We start from the raw sequence: 20,977 nt of genomic DNA, 5'->3' as shown, positions 1-20,977 counted from the left end.
TCCCCCCTGCTGTTGCTGCATCCCAGATGTTTTGATTGAAAAAGAAGAGTGTACCACCTGATGATGCTCGTTTCCATTCACTCGCAGGCGTCCCCAGAAACACGAGAACCTGAGCAGTGAGGCAAGGACCATAATCACCAGACTTCCAGACCTCTCATTCATGAAAGCCAAGGTTCTAATGTTCCCCACTGTGCTGGCTCCACTGCCGTCTGGTGGAAATGCATGAACTGGTGAACCCGCTTCTTGTCATTTGTACTGAAATCGCTCCGCGCCCTCTTTTGTCCCGTCCTCGTTCCGCTCTCTGTTTAATATGGTACCTGTTACTTAATGTCCCTTTGCTCCACTGCAGCTTCTCTCAGGGATGAAGCATTTAAATACATATGACGTCATCATTGGCTAGCCATACAGTGAAAGGCGAGATGTTTCGCCACAACGGAAGCGGTTAATGCTTTGTGTAATAGATGCCTTGGTGGGGTCTTGCTTAGTCGGTGTGGTGAAGATACGATTGAGAATGCTCTGTGCGATGGATGGAATGAACGTGTATGACGTGGAATGAATGTGATGCCCGGTTATTGCACTCGTAGCTTCCTTTGGTTTTAAAATGACAACGTTTAGCTCTTATTGACTGTGGTTTGGGGGGAATGAAGACAAGTTTTGAATTCTGTATACAAGTCAATAAGGTTCACCTACTCAGGTCAAGTTTCTGCATCATTAGCATTTCCTCTGGTATATCATCTCAAAGGTTGGGAGTGTGGGAGGGTCGGATACGGGAGATGTCGTGAGTGAATGGGTGCCGGGTAGGTCAAACTCTCTATGTATATATCAGTTAATTTTACATTACAAAAAACGTGGACTGATAATTTTTCAATTATCTTTTCCTTTATAAATGTGCTGCTAATTCCTTTTCAAATCATATCGTCTTTTTTATTATCTTTGAAAGCAAGGAGCAATGTTGTTACTGCAGTCTCACGGGCTTTTAAATTGGGGCTAAAGGGATGCGCGTGTGATCAGGGGTATGGGTGCGGGGTGTACATGTAGGGGCATCGGTGGGCGTGTCGGGTGTAGGGGGCGGCCATGCATGTAGGGCATCGGTGGGGTTTGGGGGGCTATGCATGTAGGGGGGTGTGTGTGTGTGTGTGTGTGTGTGTGTGTGTGTGTGTGTGTGTGTGTGTGTGTGTGTGTGTGTGTGTGTGTGTGCGTGCTCACGTTGGGGTGCAGGGGTGTGTGCGTGTGCTTGTGTTGGGATGTGCATGTCGAAGGATGTGTCCGTGTGTATGTAGGGGTCCCTTCATATGTAGAGGGTGTTCGTATGTAGGGGCGAGTGCGTATGTAGGGGCGAGTGCGTATGTAGGGGTCCGTTCGTATGTAGCGGTCAGTGCGTATGTTGGGGTCAGTGCGTATGTTGGGGTCAGTGCGTATGTTGGGGTCAGTACGTATGCAGGGGTCAGTGCGTATGCAGGGGTCAGTGCGTATGCAGGGGTCAGTGCGTATGTAGGTCAGTGCGTATGTAGGGGTCAGTGCGTATGTAGGGGTCAGTGCGTATGCTGGGGTCAGTGCGTATGCTGGGGTCAGTGCGTATGCAGGGGTCAGTGCGTATGCTGGGGTCAGTGCGTATGTAGGGGTCAGTGCATATGCTGGGGTCAGTGCGTATGCAGGGGTCAGTGCGTATGTAGGGGTCAGTGCGTATGTAGGGGTCAGTGCGTATGTAGGGGTCAGTGCGTATGCAGGGGTCAGTGCGTATGCAGGGGCCAGTGCGTATGCAGGGGTCAGTGCGTATGCAGGGGTCAGTGCGTATGCAGGGGTCAGTGCGTATGCACGGGTCAGTGCGTATGCAGGGGTCAGTGCGTATGCAGGGGTCAGTGCGTATGTAGGGGTCAGTGCGTATGTAGGGGTCAGTGCGTATGTAGGGGTCAGTGCGTATGTAGGGGTCAGTGCGTATGTAGGGGTCAGTGCGTATGCAGGGGTCAGTGCGTATGCAGGGGTCAGTGCGTATGCTGGGGTCAGTGCGTATGTTGGGGTCAGTGCGTATGCAGGGGTCAGTGCGTATGCAGGGGTCAGTGCGTATGCAGGGGTCAGTGCGTATGCAGGGGTCAGTGCGTATGCAGGGGTCAGTGCGTATGCAGGGGTCAGTGCGTATGCAGGGGTCAGTGCGTATGCAGGGGTCAGTGCGTATGCAGGGGTCAGTACGTATGCAGGGGTCAGTGCGTATGCTGGGGTCAGTGCGTATGTTGGGACGTGGGTGCTTGTATTGCATTGTGCATGTGTCGGGGTGCGTGCAGGTTGGGATGTGTGTGCATTTATAGGGGGGAATGTCACACTCTTATATACTTCTTTTTTCTTTTTTTTTCCACGCACCACATGCCTTGACTTCGACTTTGCAATACTTCCCACGGTTTAATAATTGCTCCAGAAGAATACTGGTTGGTAGCCGTGTGTGCGCAACAAAGTTGTACATTTTCTTGCTTGCTTTGAAAGTTAGTTTTTAAAAATCACTCACTCAAATAATTGATTCGAAACAATGTGGTCGTACAATGTGGTCGTACAACGGTCGGGAATTTTTAAAGCAAAGTCGGGAACACATATGTCTCGGGGTTTGCCAGTCCGCAAGCGGAGAGCAAATGAAGCGCATGATTATGGCATGCGATGAAGACCCACAACATGTGCAACGGAGGTCTCTGTCTTCTGCGTTTGCTTTTATAACTTGTGTTGATGACCAGAAAAGGAGGCACCCGGCGTCCATTACCAGCTGCAGCACTCTTCCCTTGCATCGAGTCGGTGGTTTAACCACATTCTCCTTTCCCTGCATTTTGATCCCTGGCCCTGTGGTCACCTTCAATGCAAGGCAGAGCTGCCGCCCAACAATGCACGTTATAGTCTTTTTTTCCTTATTCCTCGCATTGTTTTTTCTGGGCCAACATATTTTCATATATTTCTATTGTCGTGTATAACATTCCTTTCTACCTGAGAAAACCGTTTGAGACTTTGAACGACTGACGAAACTGAGAGCATGCGTTATCGAGTGAGGTACGCCAACCGTAGTAGAAAGCAAGGAGAAGCCGACGTTCCTGGGTGTCGACCCTACGTTGGTGTAAAATAGGAAAAGCTGCTCTTTTGTTCTGACGAAGGGTTGACGCCCGAAAATCCAAACTCCTTGTTTCGACAGTCCCTCCTTGTTTCCCATGGCGGTTGGCATACCTCAATCAATGTCCTGTCCGTTTAATCCGTGGATGTACCCGTCAGTTGATGCGGATCGACGCTAGCCTTTACGGTCAAGTCTGGTTCTCCATTCGACAAAGTTTGTTCGCTGTGCCTGAAGATTTGCACCTTCAGCTTTATCCTGTTCCGTCAGACATCCGTTTTTGGCTCTTTCACATTCTGTGCTCGTTTGGGCCTTTTCCTTTTAAAACGCCCACTTGAGGGACTTTTCTCGGTTAGAAATTGCTGCTTTGCAGCAAATATCTCGTTTGCAAACAATTATTGCCAATATACATAAGTAACACTAAAAAAAAGAAAAGAAATAGAGCATCGTTTCTCTCCTGTATTTACCTGAAAAACATTTTATTCTAAATGTTTATAATCTGCATCTTTTTTTTTCCTGGAAGAATGGGATTTAAAGCTACATTGCACGATGCGACTCGTCTAATTATTGTTGTAGTCATTTTACGGACCAACGCAAATCCGCACGTCGGCAAGGAAGCAAGTGGAGAAGGCGTTCGCCATTTTTTTTTCTTCCCCCGTCTGCTTTGAAGCTGCACTTGAACCTGCCTCGGACTGCCGCAGTTGCCCGAAGGTCGTACTGGAACTTGACGGAGCGGAGCGTGTGTTTGTGTGCGTGCGTGCCGGCCAGTCGTCCCGCAAGCTTTGAGGCCCTCGGTGGAAAAGCCTTGCTCTTGTACTTATTTGTAAATAATGTTTGTTGTGAGTTTTAGAAAAAGATTTCTAATTATTCGATTTGTAAATATTGATGAATGCGTTGTGGGGTGATTGCTCTGATTGAGTGCAAATGGACTGTGTGCATTAAGCAAATAAATAAATAACTCCCCAGCAAGGTTATGTAGACATTGTAGCCCCGCTCTCCTCTACAGGAATGAGAATCTGTTGAGAATCTGTTCGCTTTGTGAATATCTTTGCTGCTCTTTTGATTGATCTGGGACGGTGGGTAAAATATTTATGTTGCGTAAAAGCAGGCACTTTATTATCTGCCTTTATCTCATTCTGAATAAAATTGTAAATCTTTTGGCGTTCCTCGACTCCAATCTTTTGATTTCACGGAAAGCCGATCGCAGAACTTGCGTGACGTGGACGGAACAAATATGAAGATGCGTATTAGCATAGAAATGCGGGCAAAGTTGATGGTAATTGCCTCTTCGTGGATATGAACGTCCAAGTTGTTCCTGCCGCCTTGTTGTGGTCTTTCACATAAATTTCATCCTGAGTGGTTTTTTTTTCATCGTAAATGTACAGTACTTTGGCCCTGTTGTATAGATATCGAGACAGGGCTGGAACTTTTCTCGAAATGGAAATAACTTGGATGTTTTGTTTTTTTTCTGTTGCCTTTGTATTTGGTAAAATTTTAATTGAATTCGTTCAGCTTTCTGAATTTATTTATTTATCTAAATTTGAAGAACTTGGCTTTTTCATTTTGTTTGAAGAACTTTCATTGGTCTGAGGGTGGAATGTTGTTTACAACTGGACTTTTGTTTAACTGAGCTTGCAGGTGGGAAGGTAGTTCAGAGTTCATGTGGACTTATTATTGGAAGTCAAAGGTTCCACCTATTGGTCAAGGTACTCTGCTGGTACGCCTACGCACTGGTACCATCAATGTGGTAGCACCTTTGCGACGGGTACGCATGCACGTCAGCTTACATGCTTTGAAATCTCTTTTGTAAATGTAATGGCACCCATATATTCTCCGAGTGGCCAAATAGATGAGAATCTGAAGGCAATAACTTATTGTAGTCTCAGCTTGAGTAGTAGCGGTCACATTTGCCATGTTAAGGTGAGTCCAATCATCCAGTAATGATGCCTTGAGATAGTCAACCTGGCCGTTGTCTATATTGCTTGTCCGCCTTCATTGCAAAACAAGTTGCTGTAGTTGGTGTTTCTTGGACGACTCTTCCGGCAATTCCAAAATTTAACGTTTAATTTTTCCTCGGTGTAGATGGTCAGTCATGAATTGTAGTCTGTAGACTGTAGAGCGATTTTGAGCAAAGTATTTTAAAACCTGCTGCACCTTTCAGACATGACGAGGTGACATAAAGCATCATCAAGTTGTGATCGACCATCCTCTTAAGAAGAAAAGCTGGTCCTTGGTTCTCTTCGAACTTACCAGGCCTGAGGTTACCGCACACGAATAACTTTGTGCCGCAGCAGGTTTCTAATCAACTGTGAGTGCCAATCGGTTAACCACGTGCTTCAGTGTCCGTTGCCTCTGAGTTGCCATTGCCTCTGAGTGGTTTCCTAAAACCACGATAAACAATAATATAAAACAAATGATACAACGACACCTTCAGTGTCTGCCGTCTGACACTGTTTAACTGAATGTCACGTGACACGCCCTCGGCTATGCACCAATCTTATCTTAATTAGGGCGGCTGAGCAACCGACTCTCAAAGATCATGCCCTGCGGGTCTTTTGTACATGGATAGCGAGGGCGGGGCATAAAGCCAGATCAATAGGGGCTCGTGGTGAAAGTACAGCTGTTCATTGGCACATTCCCACTTTTGCCCCGCCCCCGCCAGTTTCTGCAACGGATTCTCTCGATTGGTCGGTCGGGAAACTGCTGCATGGGTAAGACTTCTCCACACTTAACATTGAGCTGCGCTTGCAGCACTTTACAGGAGTGGCGTGAACTCTGAGCCTTTAACTGCTTGTGGGAACGGACAAAGCGATCCACCATCCACAGGACTGCTTATTCTCTCTGACGATGCCAAACGTCCGTTTATTCTGAGGTGCGTATTTCTCGCGCGCTCAGGCCGGCAGCGCCCATAATGGGCACGGTGATGGAGGTTTATATGGTGGTTGGACTGTGACGAAGGGAGTAATGATGAGGTATGTGGGTAGTCAAGGCGAGGTTATAGTGAGTGAGCCGAGAGCACTGAACGTGTTTAACAACTTCATTCAATGGATTTTATGGTCATTGGGATGTACTTACGTGTCGTGTATAAAGGAAAGGTCCGGGGGGAAATCGAGTGGGTGACGGTTTGGTTTTAGCGCGTCATTTGAAATGAGTTTTGGCACTATTATGGATACACTTGTGGGACGCTCTGCACACATGAAACAATTACCCCTTAAGAAAAACATGTGAAAAAGCCTCTCCACCCTTCACCAACGCATTCATTGACATTAGCCCACTACACAAGGGGAAGAAGCTATCTTATCTTACACTACGGAAATAACTACACTAAGGGACATGGATGGTGGTTGCCATTGCCTCTGAGTGGTTTCCTAAAACCACAATAAACAATAATCTATCTATAATTCCAGTAATCTCTGTGTGTCTGTGTGTGTGTGTGTTTGTCTGTGACCGCTGTTTCTCGACAACCACGGGTCCGATATACTTGAAACTTGCCAGGTATATTGCTGGGGACCCGAGGATGTGCCTTTTCAAGGTTTGAAATTAATCGGACAAGTGGTTCCCAAGGTATGGTCACCGTACTCGCAAGCCGTTCGCTTTGGCTTTGCGAATGGACCAAACCATTTCATGTAAATAGAGGGGGGGGTTCTACCGTACTCGCAAGCCGTTCGCTTTGGCTTTGCGAATGGACCAAACCATTTCATGTAAATAGAGGGGGGGGTTCTGTGGTCGTTACTGCCACGTGGTTTCAAAGTTTTTTTTTGTTGTTGTTGTTTGCACGCATGTTTTTTTGCACCCACGTACGGGCACGCCCTAGTATAAAACAAATGATACAACACCCTTTGTTTTATATGATACATAAACTCAAAGTTTTCTTTATTTTCAGGTCTGGTGGTTTAATGTAAAAGAAAATGGCGACTCCACAGGAGAAAGCTCAGTGTGTGGACTCATATGAGTTCATTGAGATGAGATCCGACACGCTATTTCAGGGTTATTTCCATACAAGGTATGGAAGGAATCGACCATCACGGACTCATATCAGAGAGTGGTATATAATAAGAGTTTTAAGGAGACTGGAAGTTCTCAGAAACCGGAAAGTACCGGTCAACCAAGCACAAGTGCAGCAGACGTTGAACAAGTACGTGAATCATTTCAACAACGTCCCAGAAAATCAATCTGATGCACATCCAGAGAACTGGGACTACCAACCACCACTGTACACAGGATTTCGCATAAAAGGCTGAAGCTTTATGCTGACAAGGTGCAGATTCTGCAGGAACTCAAACCAAACGACGGACCCAAATGCAAGATGTTTGCCTTGGAAATGTTCAGTCGCATAAAGGATGAAAAGGATTACCTGAAAAAGGTCATGTTCACAGACAAAGCTTGAGTTCAGTTCATGTATCGGGAGAGGTCAAGTGCACAATGTGAGGATCTGGGGCTCTGAAAACCCCCACGTGGTCATTGAACACATGCGCAACAGTCCAAAGGTCAATGTGTGTTGTGGCCTTCTCCATGACTGCTTGGTGGGATACAGCAACCTCAACAATTTACATGAACATATTGGAAGGATTGATTCGCCTTCCCACAGATTGAAGTCCTGCAACTCGATATCATTTTTCAACCCGATGGCGCTCCCCCTCATTGAGCCTTCGTCGTTCGAGCGATCCTGAATGAAACATTTCCAGGTTGATGGATTGGCTGAGACGGTCCAACCTCCTGGCCCTCACAATCACCAGACATTGATTTTTTTCCAGACAATGATCACCACACCTGATCACCAGACAATGATCACCAGATCCCATTGATTTTTTTCCTGTCCGGCTTTGTCAAAGACGTTGTCTACAACACCAAGGTGGCAAACTTGCAGGATCTCCGTTCTCGGATCACAGCTGCATGCGTACTGGTGGACGCAAACATGCTGAGCCAAACATGACAAGAACTCGTGTACCGCCTTGATGTCCTGCACGCAACAAATGGAGCTCACATTGAAGTGGATTTATGGTGTGCACAAAACTTTGAGTTTCTGTATCATATAGACCAAAGGGTATCGTTGTATCATTCGTGGTTCTAAATATCGTCGCGTGATTATCTTTGGTGAACAACTTAGGGTAGCACGGAAGGCCAAACGAGCTTTAACTCCGAAGCGCTCAGTCCAATGGCGGATAATACGCATGGGGGGGTGGGGGGGGGGAGGGAGCAAGAGGGATGGGGAGACCGGAGTGCTTACCTTCACCATTGATGCCCCAATGAGCGATCCCACCGGCAGTCCTCAAACCTGCAAAAAATAAACTCGCACGAAACATTTAAAATGTCCAAAAATACCGGCTTTATTAAAAGAAATGCCGGTAATCCAAAATAAAGCACTTAAATAAATTCCTAAATTGGGACGTCCCCACATGAGACTTGAAAACAGAAGATGGGAAGGATAACTGAAAATAAATGTGTGTGTGCATTTAACTCTGATTGCTGGTGGGGTCTCGTCAGTAATCATCAGGCCCTGCACGTGCAATCCGGACGCGGCTTCTGCCTTGGCGGGAAGCAGGCCTCAGTACACCCTCGTTCACCAGGCCGCGCCCGCTGGCGCGAAATAGGCCCTCCACACGAATCGAACGGGCCACATGCAGCTCGCTACTCCAGCCGTGCCTGTCTTTGTCGTCTTTGGTGGGAAACTGCAGTCTGCGGCTCTGCCTCTGCCTCTGCCTCTGCACGTCTACCAGCAAGATCTCCGAACACAGCAGGTCCGATCGCTTCCTTGAGCCCGAGAGCAAAACGCCACGGTTCGTACGAGGCTCAGGGCGAGAATGCGCAAGAGGGAATCACGATCGATCACGATGGTCTCCAGCAAGAGAAGGGGCGCAAGAGAGAGAAACAATAACGACCGTCTGTTAAAGCATCCAAAACGAGAGACAAAATGTCCACCGCTCCAACTACTTTGTACATGCTGCTCTGACGTCATCGGTTCTCAATCAGAGTTGCTCCCTACCAGTCCTTCCCTTCAATGAAAGATCTGACCAATCACTGCCCTTCTGGACGTGGCCTCGGCCTGCCCGACCTATGTGTGCCTCCAAAGTCATGGTTGTCAGCGGCAGCGCTCATTGTCCTGGCTTCCGGTAGGTTTTTTTTATTAGGGCCTTTAAATGTGGGATTCTGGCTACGTGTCTATGGTGCGGTGCCAAAAGGGACATAGGAAATAAATTACAGAGGTATCGACGTACAAGGGATAATTACCCATAATCCCTGAGCTAATTAACATACCCCACTCCTCGTAATGGGGACAAAGATACAAACTTAACCTGACAGTCCGGTCAATACAAAGTCCCTACTTGTAGCCGGCGAAGCCGGTGTTGTGAAAGAACGCGTACGTATTATGTTGAAAAGCCAGATTTTGCTGGATCCTTTGAGAATTTCGAAGCTTTGACACACCAAATCGCTCCATGGAGGCCGCCATCTTGCGGATGCGGAAGTATGCATAAAAAATTGCGAAAAAGTTCAATAGGAGTTTGTTTCACCCGTCTTTTTTTGATTCACAATCTTATGTTGAAAAGCCAGATTTTGCTGGATCCTTTGAGAATTTCGAAGCTTTGATGCACCAAATCGCTCAATGGAGGCCGCCATCTTGCGGATGCGGAAGTATGCATAAACAATTGCGAAAAAGTTCAATAGGAGTTTGTTTCACCCGTCCTTTTTTGATTCACAATCTTATGTTGAAAAGCCAGATTTTGCTGGATCCTTTGAGAATTTCGAAGCTTTGATGCACCAAATCGCTCCATGGAGGCCGCCATCTTGCGGATGCGGAAGCATGCATAAAAAATTGCGAAAAAGTTCAATAGGCGCCCGTGGAACTAAGTAACTTCTGGTCAGTGCACCTTCGCGGCAACAGTCGTGACTCTGGGGCATTTTCGAAATTTTTCTCTTCTTTAGTGGTAGACCTTCAGCCTGGTGTTGGGCTAGCGGCTAGGGTGCCAGCTTAGGATCCAAGGATCCTGGGTTCGAATCCCGGTCGATCGCTGAATTAACGCCAGGGGGGTTGACTCAGCCTGTCATGCCTATCATCCTTCCGAGGTCGGCTAATTGAGTACCAGTTCACTGGTAATTCCCTGCTTGTCGTAAAAAGGGTTGGCGGCAGGAAGGGCATCCGGCCGTAAAACATTGCTTCAAAAAGGGGACCAAAAAACAACAACCACGGTCCCCGAAAAAGGCCAACCCCCGCTTTGCGGGGAAAAATGGCCCTAAAGGTTTTTTTTTTTGTTTTTTTTTTGTGGTAGACCTAAAAAGCCGAATTAGGCTTCAATCCCAAGCTCCCATGCTCAGTCGGTTTGTCTGATTTATGATGTTGTCCTGCACCTACCGGTAAAAGCGGTTTACATAAAGAAAGAAAGCTCGGTTTGATTAACGACAGTCACACATTGCCGTTGAAACGGCGCTATCGTCTGATCTGTCGGCACTGATCTTACTGCAAGCTAACTTCTTCTGGTGGAGGAAGCCGCGGTGCCCAGAGAGAACCAGTCCTGACAGCGACTGAAGTTAGAAGACTACACACATACTGTGAAAACGTATGTTAAGCCCAGTTAAAATTTCTTAAAATAGGCCCTAAGCTAGCACATCGTATAGTTACTTCCTTAACCTTCTTGTGACATTTATTGTATGTAGGTATTGGGGAGGACTGTCTGCTCTTCTCTTTTACCAAGTCTTACCAGGTAGGGCAAAGGGGGGCATTAAGCTCCAGGGGGCATTAGGCTCCACTACATTGTAAATGCATTATATTTACCTTCAAGATTTACAATGTAGTGGAGCTAATGCCACTTGGAGCTTAATGCCCCCCTTTGCCCGACTACCTACTACACCTACCTACTACCAACTACCTAACCTACTTATGCCATAGTGATGGGTAAAATAGTGGCAAGAGGCTTTGGCTTCGCCGGCTCGTTGCGGCTTTGCAGTAGGGTACTAGTAGTACGTCAAGGTAGTTCTTCTTCTTCACGACAATCGGAGCACACTAATCTATGCAAATCTACCTGGACTAAAGTAATCACTGCCTACCCCCAACAAATGTAACATTAACAAAAACAAAGTTGTCCAGGTCTTTTTGGAACGCCCTTCAACAGCACATGTGACTCGGCTGCCATCTTGTTTTTACCCAAATTGCTTTGGCCAGTGTTTATGCAAAAGTTGTTCATTGGAGATACCATTCAACATATTGACATTGAACTTGTTACATATATAAAAAGTGTCCACGTTAAACTCCTCATTTAATATTAAGAATCAAATCAAAAATCAAAGGGGGGATCCTAAGATAGATTGTGGTAAGAATAGTTACCAGGATGGCGACCACTACGAGTGTTAAAAACACTTCTGGAGTGCTTGTTTGAGTGCATAAGCCACTCGGCGAGCACTCTCCAAGAAATCCCTCCAACATTGCCATCGCCATCATCTCCATCAACTCCTCTTTACCATCACCATCATCGCATTATTGGATTACGTTTATCATCATTATTATGAAAGATAAGTTTCACAATCTCAATAACTCAAGAAAATTAACTTTATTTTCTGTTCTTAATACAGGAAACTAACACCTGATTTTATATTCTTAACTCTTCTTCATGAAAATAAATAGCACAAAAACAATGCACGCACATGTGAATCCAGTTTGGCAAAACAAAACAAAACACACACAGTTTGGCAAAAAGGGTGACAAATTTCAATGTTGAAGTCCCTAACCCTATTTTCCCTATAACCCCAGGTTTCTGCATCATAGATTGCGGTTCACGGGGATTTTCAAGTGTAACCCAAGTAATTTTCAAGAGTGAATGGCAAGGTTCTCCTGTACACCGAAGAACGTAACTCCGTGAATGGCAAGGCCCTCCTGTACATGGAAGAGCGTAACTCCGTCAATGGCAAGGCCCTCCTGTCACAGAAGAGCTTAACCCTGTGAATGGCAAGGCCCTCCTGTACACGGAAGAGCGTAACTCCGTGAATGGCAAGGCCCTCCTGTACACGAAAGAGCGTAACCCCGTGACTGGCAAGGCCCTCCTGTACACGGAAGAGCGTAACCACGTGAATGGCAAGGCCCTCCTGTACACGGAAGAGCGTAACCCCGTGAATGGCAATGCCCTCCTGTACACGGAAGAGCGTAACCCCGTGAATGGCAAGGCCCTCCTGTACATGGAAGAGCGTAACCTCGTGAATGGCAAGGCCCTCCTGTACACGGAAGAGCGTAACCCCGTGAATGGCAAGGCCCTCCTGTACACGGAAGAGCTTAACCCCGTGAATGGCAAGGCCCTCCTGTACACGGAAGAGCGTAACTCCGTGAATGGCAAGGCCCTCCTGTACACGGAAGAGCTTAACCCTGTGAATGGCAAGGCCCTCCTGTACACGGAAGAGCGTAACCCCGTGAATGGCAAGGCCCTCCTGTACACGGAAGAGCGTAACCCCATGAATGGCAAGGCCCTCCTGTACATGGAAGAGCGTAATCCCGTAAATGGCAAGGCCCTCCTGTACACGGAAGAGCGTAACCCCGTGAATGGCAAGGCCCTCCTGTACACGGAAGAGCGTAACCCCGTGAATGGCAAGGCCCTCCTGTTCAAACTGTAAACTCTCCAACGTTATTAAAGTCCAGGATTATTTCAACACTTTGATCCACTAAATTATAAGCTACTAGCTGAGGTACCCGGCTTCGCCCGGGTTGAATAAGAATAATACAAATATATGATGAAAAGAACATGTATATTTTAGAGCAATATCACAGTACATTTCCTACATGACATTTTGTCAATTGTCAATTTCTCAAAACCTCTTGGTATACAACATTTCTGGTTTTCTTACTTGGTGCCAAGACATAAAGATTGCTTGGTTTTCCAACCCTCGAGCAGCCCACGTACAGCTGGCCATGGGAAGTACCCGGCATTGCCGGACGGGGGAAGGGAGGGGAACGGGGGAAGGGGAGGGGAACGGGGGAAGGGGAGGGGAGGGGAACGGGGGAAGGGGAGGGGAACGGGGGAAGGGGAGGGGAACGGGGGAAGGGGAGGGGAACGGGGGAAGGGGAGGGGAACGGGGGAAGGGGAGGGGAACGGGGGAAGGGGAGGGGAGGGGAACGGGGGAAGGGGAGGGGAACGGGGGAAGGGGAGGGGAGGGGAACGGGGGAAGGGGAGGGGAATGGGGGAAGGGAGGGGAGGGGGAAGGGGAGGGGAACGGGGGGGGCGGGGAGGAGAGGGTGGGGAGGGGAGAAGAGGGGGGAAGGGGAGAAGAGGGGGGAGGGGAGAAGAGGGGGGAGGGAGAAGAGGGGGGGAGGGGAGAAGAGGGGGGGAGGGGAGAAGAGGGGGGAGGGGAGAAGAGGGGGGAGGGGGAAGAGGAGAGAAGAGGAGGGGGAGGGGAGGGGAGGGGGGGGAGGGGAGAGGAGGGGGAAGAGGAGAGAAGAGGGGGGGATGGGGAGGGGGGGGATGAGAGGGGGAGGGGCAAGGGGGAGGGGAGAAGGGTAGGGTGGAGGGGGAGGGGAGGGGATAGGGGGGAAAGGGGGAGGGGATAGGGGGGAAAGGGAGGGGCATGGGGGGAGGGGAGGGGGGAGTGGAGGGGGAGAAAGGGGGGAGGAAGAAATGGGGGAGGGGAGGGGAGGGGGGATGGAGAAAGGGGGGAGGGGAAGGGGGTGAGGGGGGGGGAAGGGGGTGAGGGGAGGGGGAGGGGAGAAGAGGGGGAGGAGGAGAGGAGAGAAGGGGGGATGGGGAGGGGGAGGAGCAAGGGGGAGGGGAGGGGGAGGAGGAGAGGAGAGAAGGGGGGAGGGGGAGGAGCAAGGGGGAGGAGGAGAGGAGAGAAGGGGGGATGGGGAGGGGGGAGGGGAGGAGCAAGGGGAGGGGAGAAGGGTAGGGGGGAGGGGAGGAGAGAGGGGACGGGGCAGGGGGGAAAGGGAGGGCCATGGGGAGGGGGGAGTGGAGGGGGAGGGGGGAAGGGGAGGGAGAAAGGGGGGAGGGGAGAAGGGTAGGGGGGAGGGGACGGGGCAGGGGGGAAAGGGAGGGCCATGGGGAGGGGGGAGGGGGGAGTGGAGGGGGAGGGAGAAGGGGGGAGGGGTTAGGGGGGAGGGGAGGGGAGGGGGGAGTCAAGTCGGAAGTCATTGTCGTCAGTTGAATGTCGCATTTATTTTTTATCCCTGTCAAATGGCATTGGTCCCGCATTCCGAACCCGGAAGTCGGAAGTCATTGTCGGCAAAGTTGAAAAATTAACGTTACGAAATACGCTGATGACGTCATAATTTTAAAACGCGACGTTTTTTTTTTAGTTGAGATTTTATTCGAATTCGAATTCCATTCAATTTCAACTGTTGGAAACAATAATTATTTCAATTTCCAACAGTTGAAATAATTATTGTTTCCAACAGTTGAAATTTAATGGAATTCGAATTCGAATAAAATCTCAACTACCGTTTATTCGTTCTTGGCGCGAAAAAATGGCGCGCATTTTGTCATGTGCGACTTTACGTCACTCCTACGGACGTAAAAACATTTGTTTTCCTTAAAAATATATTTAAAATAAATACAATAGTACATAAATTAACAATAAAAGAAGCTAAAAAACAATTAAAAATACAATATAAAGCACATTGAAAATATATAAATATGTACGTACAGTATACTGTACGTACGCGCAACCGCGGGATCGGAAAGGGGCAATAGCGCCGCCACAAACTACACCATGGAATTGCAGTTGGCGCGGTTTTTTAAACCATTTATGTTAAAATAAAACGTAGCCTATAACCACCAGGATTTTATGCTGATTCCGAATCTGTGTCTAAAACTTTTCTCCGATGTGTAGTTCTTGAGTTATAAGCGGACATCCAGACAGACACACACACACACACACACACACACACACACACACACACACACACACACACACACACACACACACAGACACTCCTTTATATATAGAGATTTATGATAATTTAACAGCTCAATCGTGGAATAGCAAATACTTTGCTGAACCTCACACGTTCCATTGGTCTGGCCTGTTGGAGATTTTGTATAATCTGGAGCCACGTGCACCTTGCCTGCTTATGGTTGCCTTGTCGTTGCAGGTCCTCACCTGGTTTGGTGTGCACCTGAAGACATGGCAGATCAAGGCTGTCCTACAACTGTACTTCTGTATCCAGACACAGTCGAGACGATCAAGGAGGCCATTGCCACCCTTCACCAGTCTTATATCGAATTGCGTTGACAGATCCTGAGCAAGACTTTACCGAATTATTCATCCGTTTTGATTTAATATAAATAAATAAAAACTTTTGAATGTTTATTTTTCACACTATTAAAAGGCCAGGGGGACACACCACCCCCCCCCCCCCCCCCGAAACAACGTTATTTCTCATCATACTAAAGTTAAAACTAAACGTGAACCTTTTACTCCTTTCTCATATTTATTTATTTTTTCAAGAAAACTTCGAGTGTCTATGATGGACACCAGTTTCTGTGGCTCTTCAGGATGATCTTTTTGAACCAGAGATTGTCGACGAAACAGAACCTGAAAAGAAAATGCTCAGTTTTTGTTGCAATAGGTGATTAATCCCATGAAGCCGAGGATTACATTTAACATTTAACAATATATCACGTTTCCATTGCACTGTTTATGAAACCGATATTTTTTGACAGGTTTGAACATAAATTAACAAAAAAGTTAAATCGTTTGAGATTTGATTTTTGTGCCATTGTCGTATGATGGTTATACCAGTGTTGTAGTCTAATCCACCTGGTCTGAGTCCAAGCCTTCCGGTCTGAGCCCAGCATTCCCAAGTCCGAGACCTGCAGTATGAGTCAAAGTCCAGCAGTCCTGAGTCATATTGTGTTGGTCTGCATCTGAGTCCAGCAGTCCAGAGTTTGAGGCCAAGTCCAGCAGTCCAGAGTTTGAGGCCAAGTCCAGCAGTCCAGTTTGAGGCCAAGTCCAGCAGTCCTAGGTCCTGCGGTCTGAGTCTGATTCCAGCAGTCCCTCGTCCTATGGCCTGAATACGAGTCCAGCAGTCCCTAGTCCAGCTGCCCTGAGTCCGAGTCCTTGGCATTCCGAAACAGAGTCCTGTGCTTAGTGTCTTGTAAAATGACAAAAAATAATGAATTTATTTGTGCTTATGTATTATGTAAATGAAGACAATGAAATATCAAAACCGACCAACAGTGTAACTTGTTACTTGCATAAAGATTTTATTCCATATTATTGCCCTCTTGCGGTAGTTTGCTCATTCTTTTAGGACGAAAGCATTTGGACCGGGGACAACTGTACGACAACGACTGTACTTTTAAAGCTAATCTGTGCAATTGTTTTGAACCCTTTTGAAAACAAGTTTTGAACCATGAGTGACGGATGGTGGGGAAAAAAAAACCACAGGGAGGCTATGTGAAGGATTTTACCCTGTGAATGGTGAATAGGTATACAAAGGTATGCAAATCCATGAATGGTGAATAGATATACAGAGGTAAGAAAATCCGCGAATAGTGAATAGATATACAGAGGTAAACAAATCCGTGAATGGTGAATAGGTATACAGAGGTAAGCAAATCCGCGAATAGTGAATAGGTATACAGAGGTAAGCAAATCCACGAATAGTGAATAGGTATACAAAGGTAAGGAAATCCACGAATAGTGAATAGATATACAAAGGTATGCAAATCCGCGAATAGTGAATAGGTATACAGAGGTAAGCAAATCCGCGAATCGTGAATAGGTATACAGAGGTAAGCAAATCCATGAATGGTGAATAGGTATACAGAGGTAAGCAAATCCGCAAATGGTGAATTGGTATACAGAGGTAAGCAAATCCGTGAATGGTGAATAGGTATACAGAGATAAGGAAATCCGTGAATGGTGAATAGATATACAGAGGTAAGCAAATCCATGAATGGTGAATAGGTATACAGAGGTAAGCAAATCCATGAATGGTGAATAGGTATACAGAGATAAGGAAATCCATGAATGGTGAATAGGTATACAGAGGTAAGCAAATCCGTGAATGATGAATAGGTATACAGAGGTAAGCAAATCCACGAATAGTGAATAGGTATACAGAGGTAAGCAAATCCGTGAATGGTGAATAGGTATCCAGAGGTAAGCAAATCCATGAATGGTGAATAGGTATACAGAGGTAAGCAAATCCGTGAATGGTGAATAGGTATACAGAGGTAAGCAAATCCGTGAATGGTGAATAGGTATACAGAGGTAAGCAAATCCGTGAATGGTGAATAGATATACAGAGGTAAGCAAATCCACGAATGGTGACTTGGTATACAGAGGTAAGCAAATATGCGAATGGTGAATAGGTATACAGAAGTAAGCAAATCCGTGAATGGTGAATAGGTATACAGAGGTAAGCAAATCCGTGAATGGTGAATAGATATACCGAGGTAAGCAAATCCACGAATGGTGACTTGGTATACAGAGGTAAGCAAATATGCGAATGGTGAATAGGTATACAGAGGTAAGCAAATCCGTGAATGGTGAATAGGTATCCAGAGGTAAGAAAATCCGCCAATGATGAAGATTTACTGTACACTAAATTTTGCTGTACCCAGATACCATCTGACTTCTCAACTACTGCAAAATGCACATGTTCTTCCAGTAACTCATTCTGCCTTAAAACTCCTGAAGCCTCGGCCTACTCCCGATCGCTCTTGTTCTTCTGTTCATGGGACCACCTCCCTGAAGTGGTTCAATCCCATTCGAGATTAGGAAATGGAATATAATTTATAAGAACGATAGATGTGAACCTATGGCTGGAAGAATGGTGTCGGGAAGAAATGGGTGTAAAGTTTGCAGTGGGTCTTCAGGAAGGATTTCAGGCTTTGTTTCGGTGAGTTTAAGGTGGAAAGGTTGTAAAGGAAAAATGATGATTAATTGTCATTGGCAAGAAATATCTGCAAAATATAATCAGGAAGCGAAAAGTTAAATATTGTTAAGGTAATGTCCTGTAGGGTAGTAATGATAGCTAGTTTTTAGAATCATGTGTCCAGTTAGTTGTATTGTAATTTCCCAATTAGAATCGTCAGAGATCGCCATGTCTGGAAAGAAAATGTCTCTCCCTCTCCCATCAGGTAATTTCACTTGTGTACTTTATTCTCTCTTTAACTAGATGCTACTCATAGAATACTTACCCCACGCAATCGACGATGTGAGCCAACTCTTCTGTTTAATGGTATTTTTTTCTTTGATCCAATATGGCTGCCAGACCACGTGACCAATGACATCCTAAATTTGCATCTACATGATAAAACCCCACAGAACCCCACAGATGGTCTGGCAGCACAACAGACAGGAGTGTCTGTCCATCCGTCCGTCCCAAAACTACTCCCTCAGTGTTGGGGCTAGTCCCGCCAAACCTTCTGTGGAACGTTTTGGGGTCCCACCGGATGTTATAAAGTAGATAGTAGGTTTAATAAATTCCTCAATAAAATTATGATTTTGAAATACTCAATACGGACCTGCTCCCAAATCCGGAAGTGACACCTTTTCTATACAGACATTGACGTTTCTTCTTTCCGACTTTCTTTCTGGACAATCTTACCACCTTTCTGGCTCCTTTTCATTTCTTCGTTCCCGACTATTCGTGGATTTTACACATGACACATACAGTCACGTGAAAAAGTAAGTACACCCCATGTAAAGTTTTGACTTTTTCAACATATTTCAACATACAGCTATTTGATCTTCATTTCAACAATATTGATAGATAAAGGTGATATAATATAACAAATATCATGAAACATTTACATTTTGTAGTCCATTGTATAATTTAAATAAACATAAATGCAAATTTCGCGTGTGGAAAAAGTAAGTACACCCCTACATTTATCACTACTTCAAATACCTAAAATTATAATCAGGTGCACCAGCTCAGGTGCAAATGATTAGAACATCGTTCGAGAGGATCTTGGAGGAACCTGTCTTATTTAAACCTCAGACATTTAGTTTGGTTTGCTCTGTTGTTGAAGTGTGCGGTGTCACCATGCCTAGATCAAAAGAGCTCTCTGAGGCCTTCAGAAAGAAGGTTATAGATGACTACGAGTCTGGGAAGGGATTTAAAAAGATCTCCAAACAATTTGAAATCAATCATTCGACTGGCTGGAAGATCATCTACAAGTGGAGAAGATTCCAAGTAACTGCCAACTTGTTCAGGCCAGGCCGCCCCAGAAAGTTCAGCCCGAGAGCAGACCACAAGATGCTGAAAGAAGTCTCTAAGAACCCCAGAATGTCATCACGGGCCCTACAGGTAGCTCTTGCCACTGTTGATGTCAAAGTGCACGAGTCTACCATTAGAAAGAGGCTGCACAAATTTGATCTACATGGGAGGTGTGCCAGGAGGAAACCTTTGCTGTCCAGAAAGAACATCAGGGCAAGACTAAAGTTTGCCAATGAACACCGAGGCAAGCAGCACTTCTGGAACAATGTGCTCTGGACAGATGAGTCAAAGATAGAGCTATTTGGCCACAGTACCAGAAGACATGTTTGGCGAAAACCAAAGACAGCATTTGACCACAAGAATCTGATACAAACTGTAAAGCTTTGTGGTGGAAATATTATGGTTTGGGGCAGCTTTGCTGCATCAGGGCCTGGGCAGCTCACCATCATATAATCCACTATGAATTCTTCATTGTACCATAGGGTGCTTGAGGATAATGTGAGGCCATCTGTCGGAAAGCTGAAGCTCAACCGAAGGTGGACTTTGCCACATGACAATGACCCTAAACATACCAGTAAATCCACCAAGGAATGGCTGAAAATAAAGAAATGGAGGGTTCTGGAATGGCCAAGTCAAAGCCCGGATCTAAATCCCATCGAGATGTTGTGGGGGGATTTGAAACGAGCTGTGCATGCAAGAAACCCCTCAAACATCACACAGCTGAAAGAATTCTGCATGGAGGAGTGAGCAATAATTTCTCCTCGTTGATGTCAGAGATTGGTAGACAGTTATAAGAAACGCCTACTTGAGGTTGTTTCTGCCAAAGGGGGCAATACCACCTATTAGAGCCGAGGGTGTACTTACTTTTTCCACAGAAGGAAATGGCATCTCGGTTAATTTTTTGTTGAATAAATTATTGCAAAGTCAATTTTTCATTGTTTTTTGTTCAATTCGATCACCTTTATCTATAGATACTGTTTGAATGAAGATCAAATATTGATATGTGCACATATGTTAAAAAGATTTAAAAAAAGATTTCATGGGGTGTACTTACTTTTTCCACATGCGAAATTTGCATTTATGTTTATTTAAATTATACAATGGACTACAAAATGTAAATGTTTCATGATATTTGTTATATTATATCACCTTTATCTACCAATATTGTTGAAATGAAGATCAAATAGCTGTATGTTGAAATATGTTGAAAAAGTCAAAACTTTACATTGGGGTGTACTTACTTTTTCGCGTCACTGTATCTCGCTCCCGGCGTGCTTTCCACGAATCCTGGTTGCCAGCAACCTGCTCATGTTATGGCTTCCTTTTGCACCTTAATACGAGATACCGCCACCATGCAGAGCACCACATTCGACTAGAGTTCCAACGACCCCATACAATTGGGACACCGTCGGAGCGCTGGAAGCAGAGCCTGAACTGCCGAGTCGTGGGTCAATTGCAATTTAAACCAGACTTGGAAAAGGTGCATAGAAAACCCCACACTATCTCTTTCACACTCTTATTTATTGAATCGTCTTCCCAAACTCTGTGTCCTTCCTTCAGGTGTCCGGATCCATTTTAGTGTAAAGGTGATGCCATTGTAATAAGGCATCCAAGGGTGGGAATTATCGTGTAGAGGACAAGGGAAATGTATGGGGCTGTAAATTGAATATGATTTGATTTACCTTTCCCTGAATTCTCCATCCATTTTCCCATTTGAATTCCCCAACCACCACTTCCCACCCAATTGCTTTGCG

General features: G+C 46.1%; 2 protein-coding genes across 5 annotated transcripts in view; both read left to right on the top strand.

Moving 5' to 3' along the window:
* AFTPH (aftiphilin) overlaps positions 1 to 16,269 on the top strand; it is a 100,646-nt gene extending 84,377 nt beyond the window's left edge. For 2 of the 4 annotated variants that reach the window (XM_078784250.1, XM_078784249.1), the window contains 2 exons: positions 88 to 230; positions 15,141 to 16,269. In XM_078784250.1, coding sequence (XP_078640376.1) covers positions 88 to 226 — 139 coding nt within the window. In that variant the 3' untranslated portion in view covers positions 227 to 230; positions 15,141 to 16,269. Of the gene's footprint in view, positions 1 to 87; positions 4,238 to 15,140 lie in introns of those variants that run through there. The other 2 variants (XM_068129363.2, XM_068129364.2) reach the window with 2 other exon arrangements.
* Positions 8,698 to 15,123, top strand: LOC144893712 (uncharacterized). Its single transcript, XM_078785086.1, has 4 exons — positions 8,698 to 8,817; positions 9,066 to 9,189; positions 11,994 to 12,733; positions 14,998 to 15,123. Exons 1-3 carry the CDS (start codon positions 8,698 to 8,700, stop codon positions 12,668 to 12,670), a joined length of 921 nt encoding a protein of 306 aa, XP_078641212.1. The 3' UTR covers positions 12,671 to 12,733; positions 14,998 to 15,123.
* Positions 16,270 to 20,977: the final 4,708 nt, after the last annotated feature.

Source organism: Myxine glutinosa, chromosome 9 (assembly GCF_964187855.1).
Source record: "Myxine glutinosa chromosome 9, kmMyxGlut1.1, whole genome shotgun sequence".
Lineage (NCBI taxonomy): Eukaryota > Metazoa > Chordata > Myxini > Myxiniformes > Myxinidae > Myxine > Myxine glutinosa.
Note: the sequence above shows the minus strand (reverse complement) of the source record. Positions and strands in the feature narration are given on the sequence as shown.

What these genes read in the sequence shown, in the direction of transcription:
- LOC144893712 (XM_078785086.1), top strand. Translation starts at nt 8,698, where the DNA reads ATGCAGCTCGCTACTCCAGCCGTGCCTGTCTTTGTCGTCTTTGGTGGG. An exon ending in AAGATCTCCGAACACAGCAG is followed by an intron (nt 8,818 to 9,065) that starts GTCCGATCGCTT and finishes GCTCCCTACCAG; the next exon opens with TCCTTCCCTTCAATGAAAGA. An exon ending in GCTCATTGTCCTGGCTTCCG is followed by an intron (nt 9,190 to 11,993) that starts GTAGGTTTTTTT and finishes CTCCTGTCACAG; the next exon opens with AAGAGCTTAACCCTGTGAAT.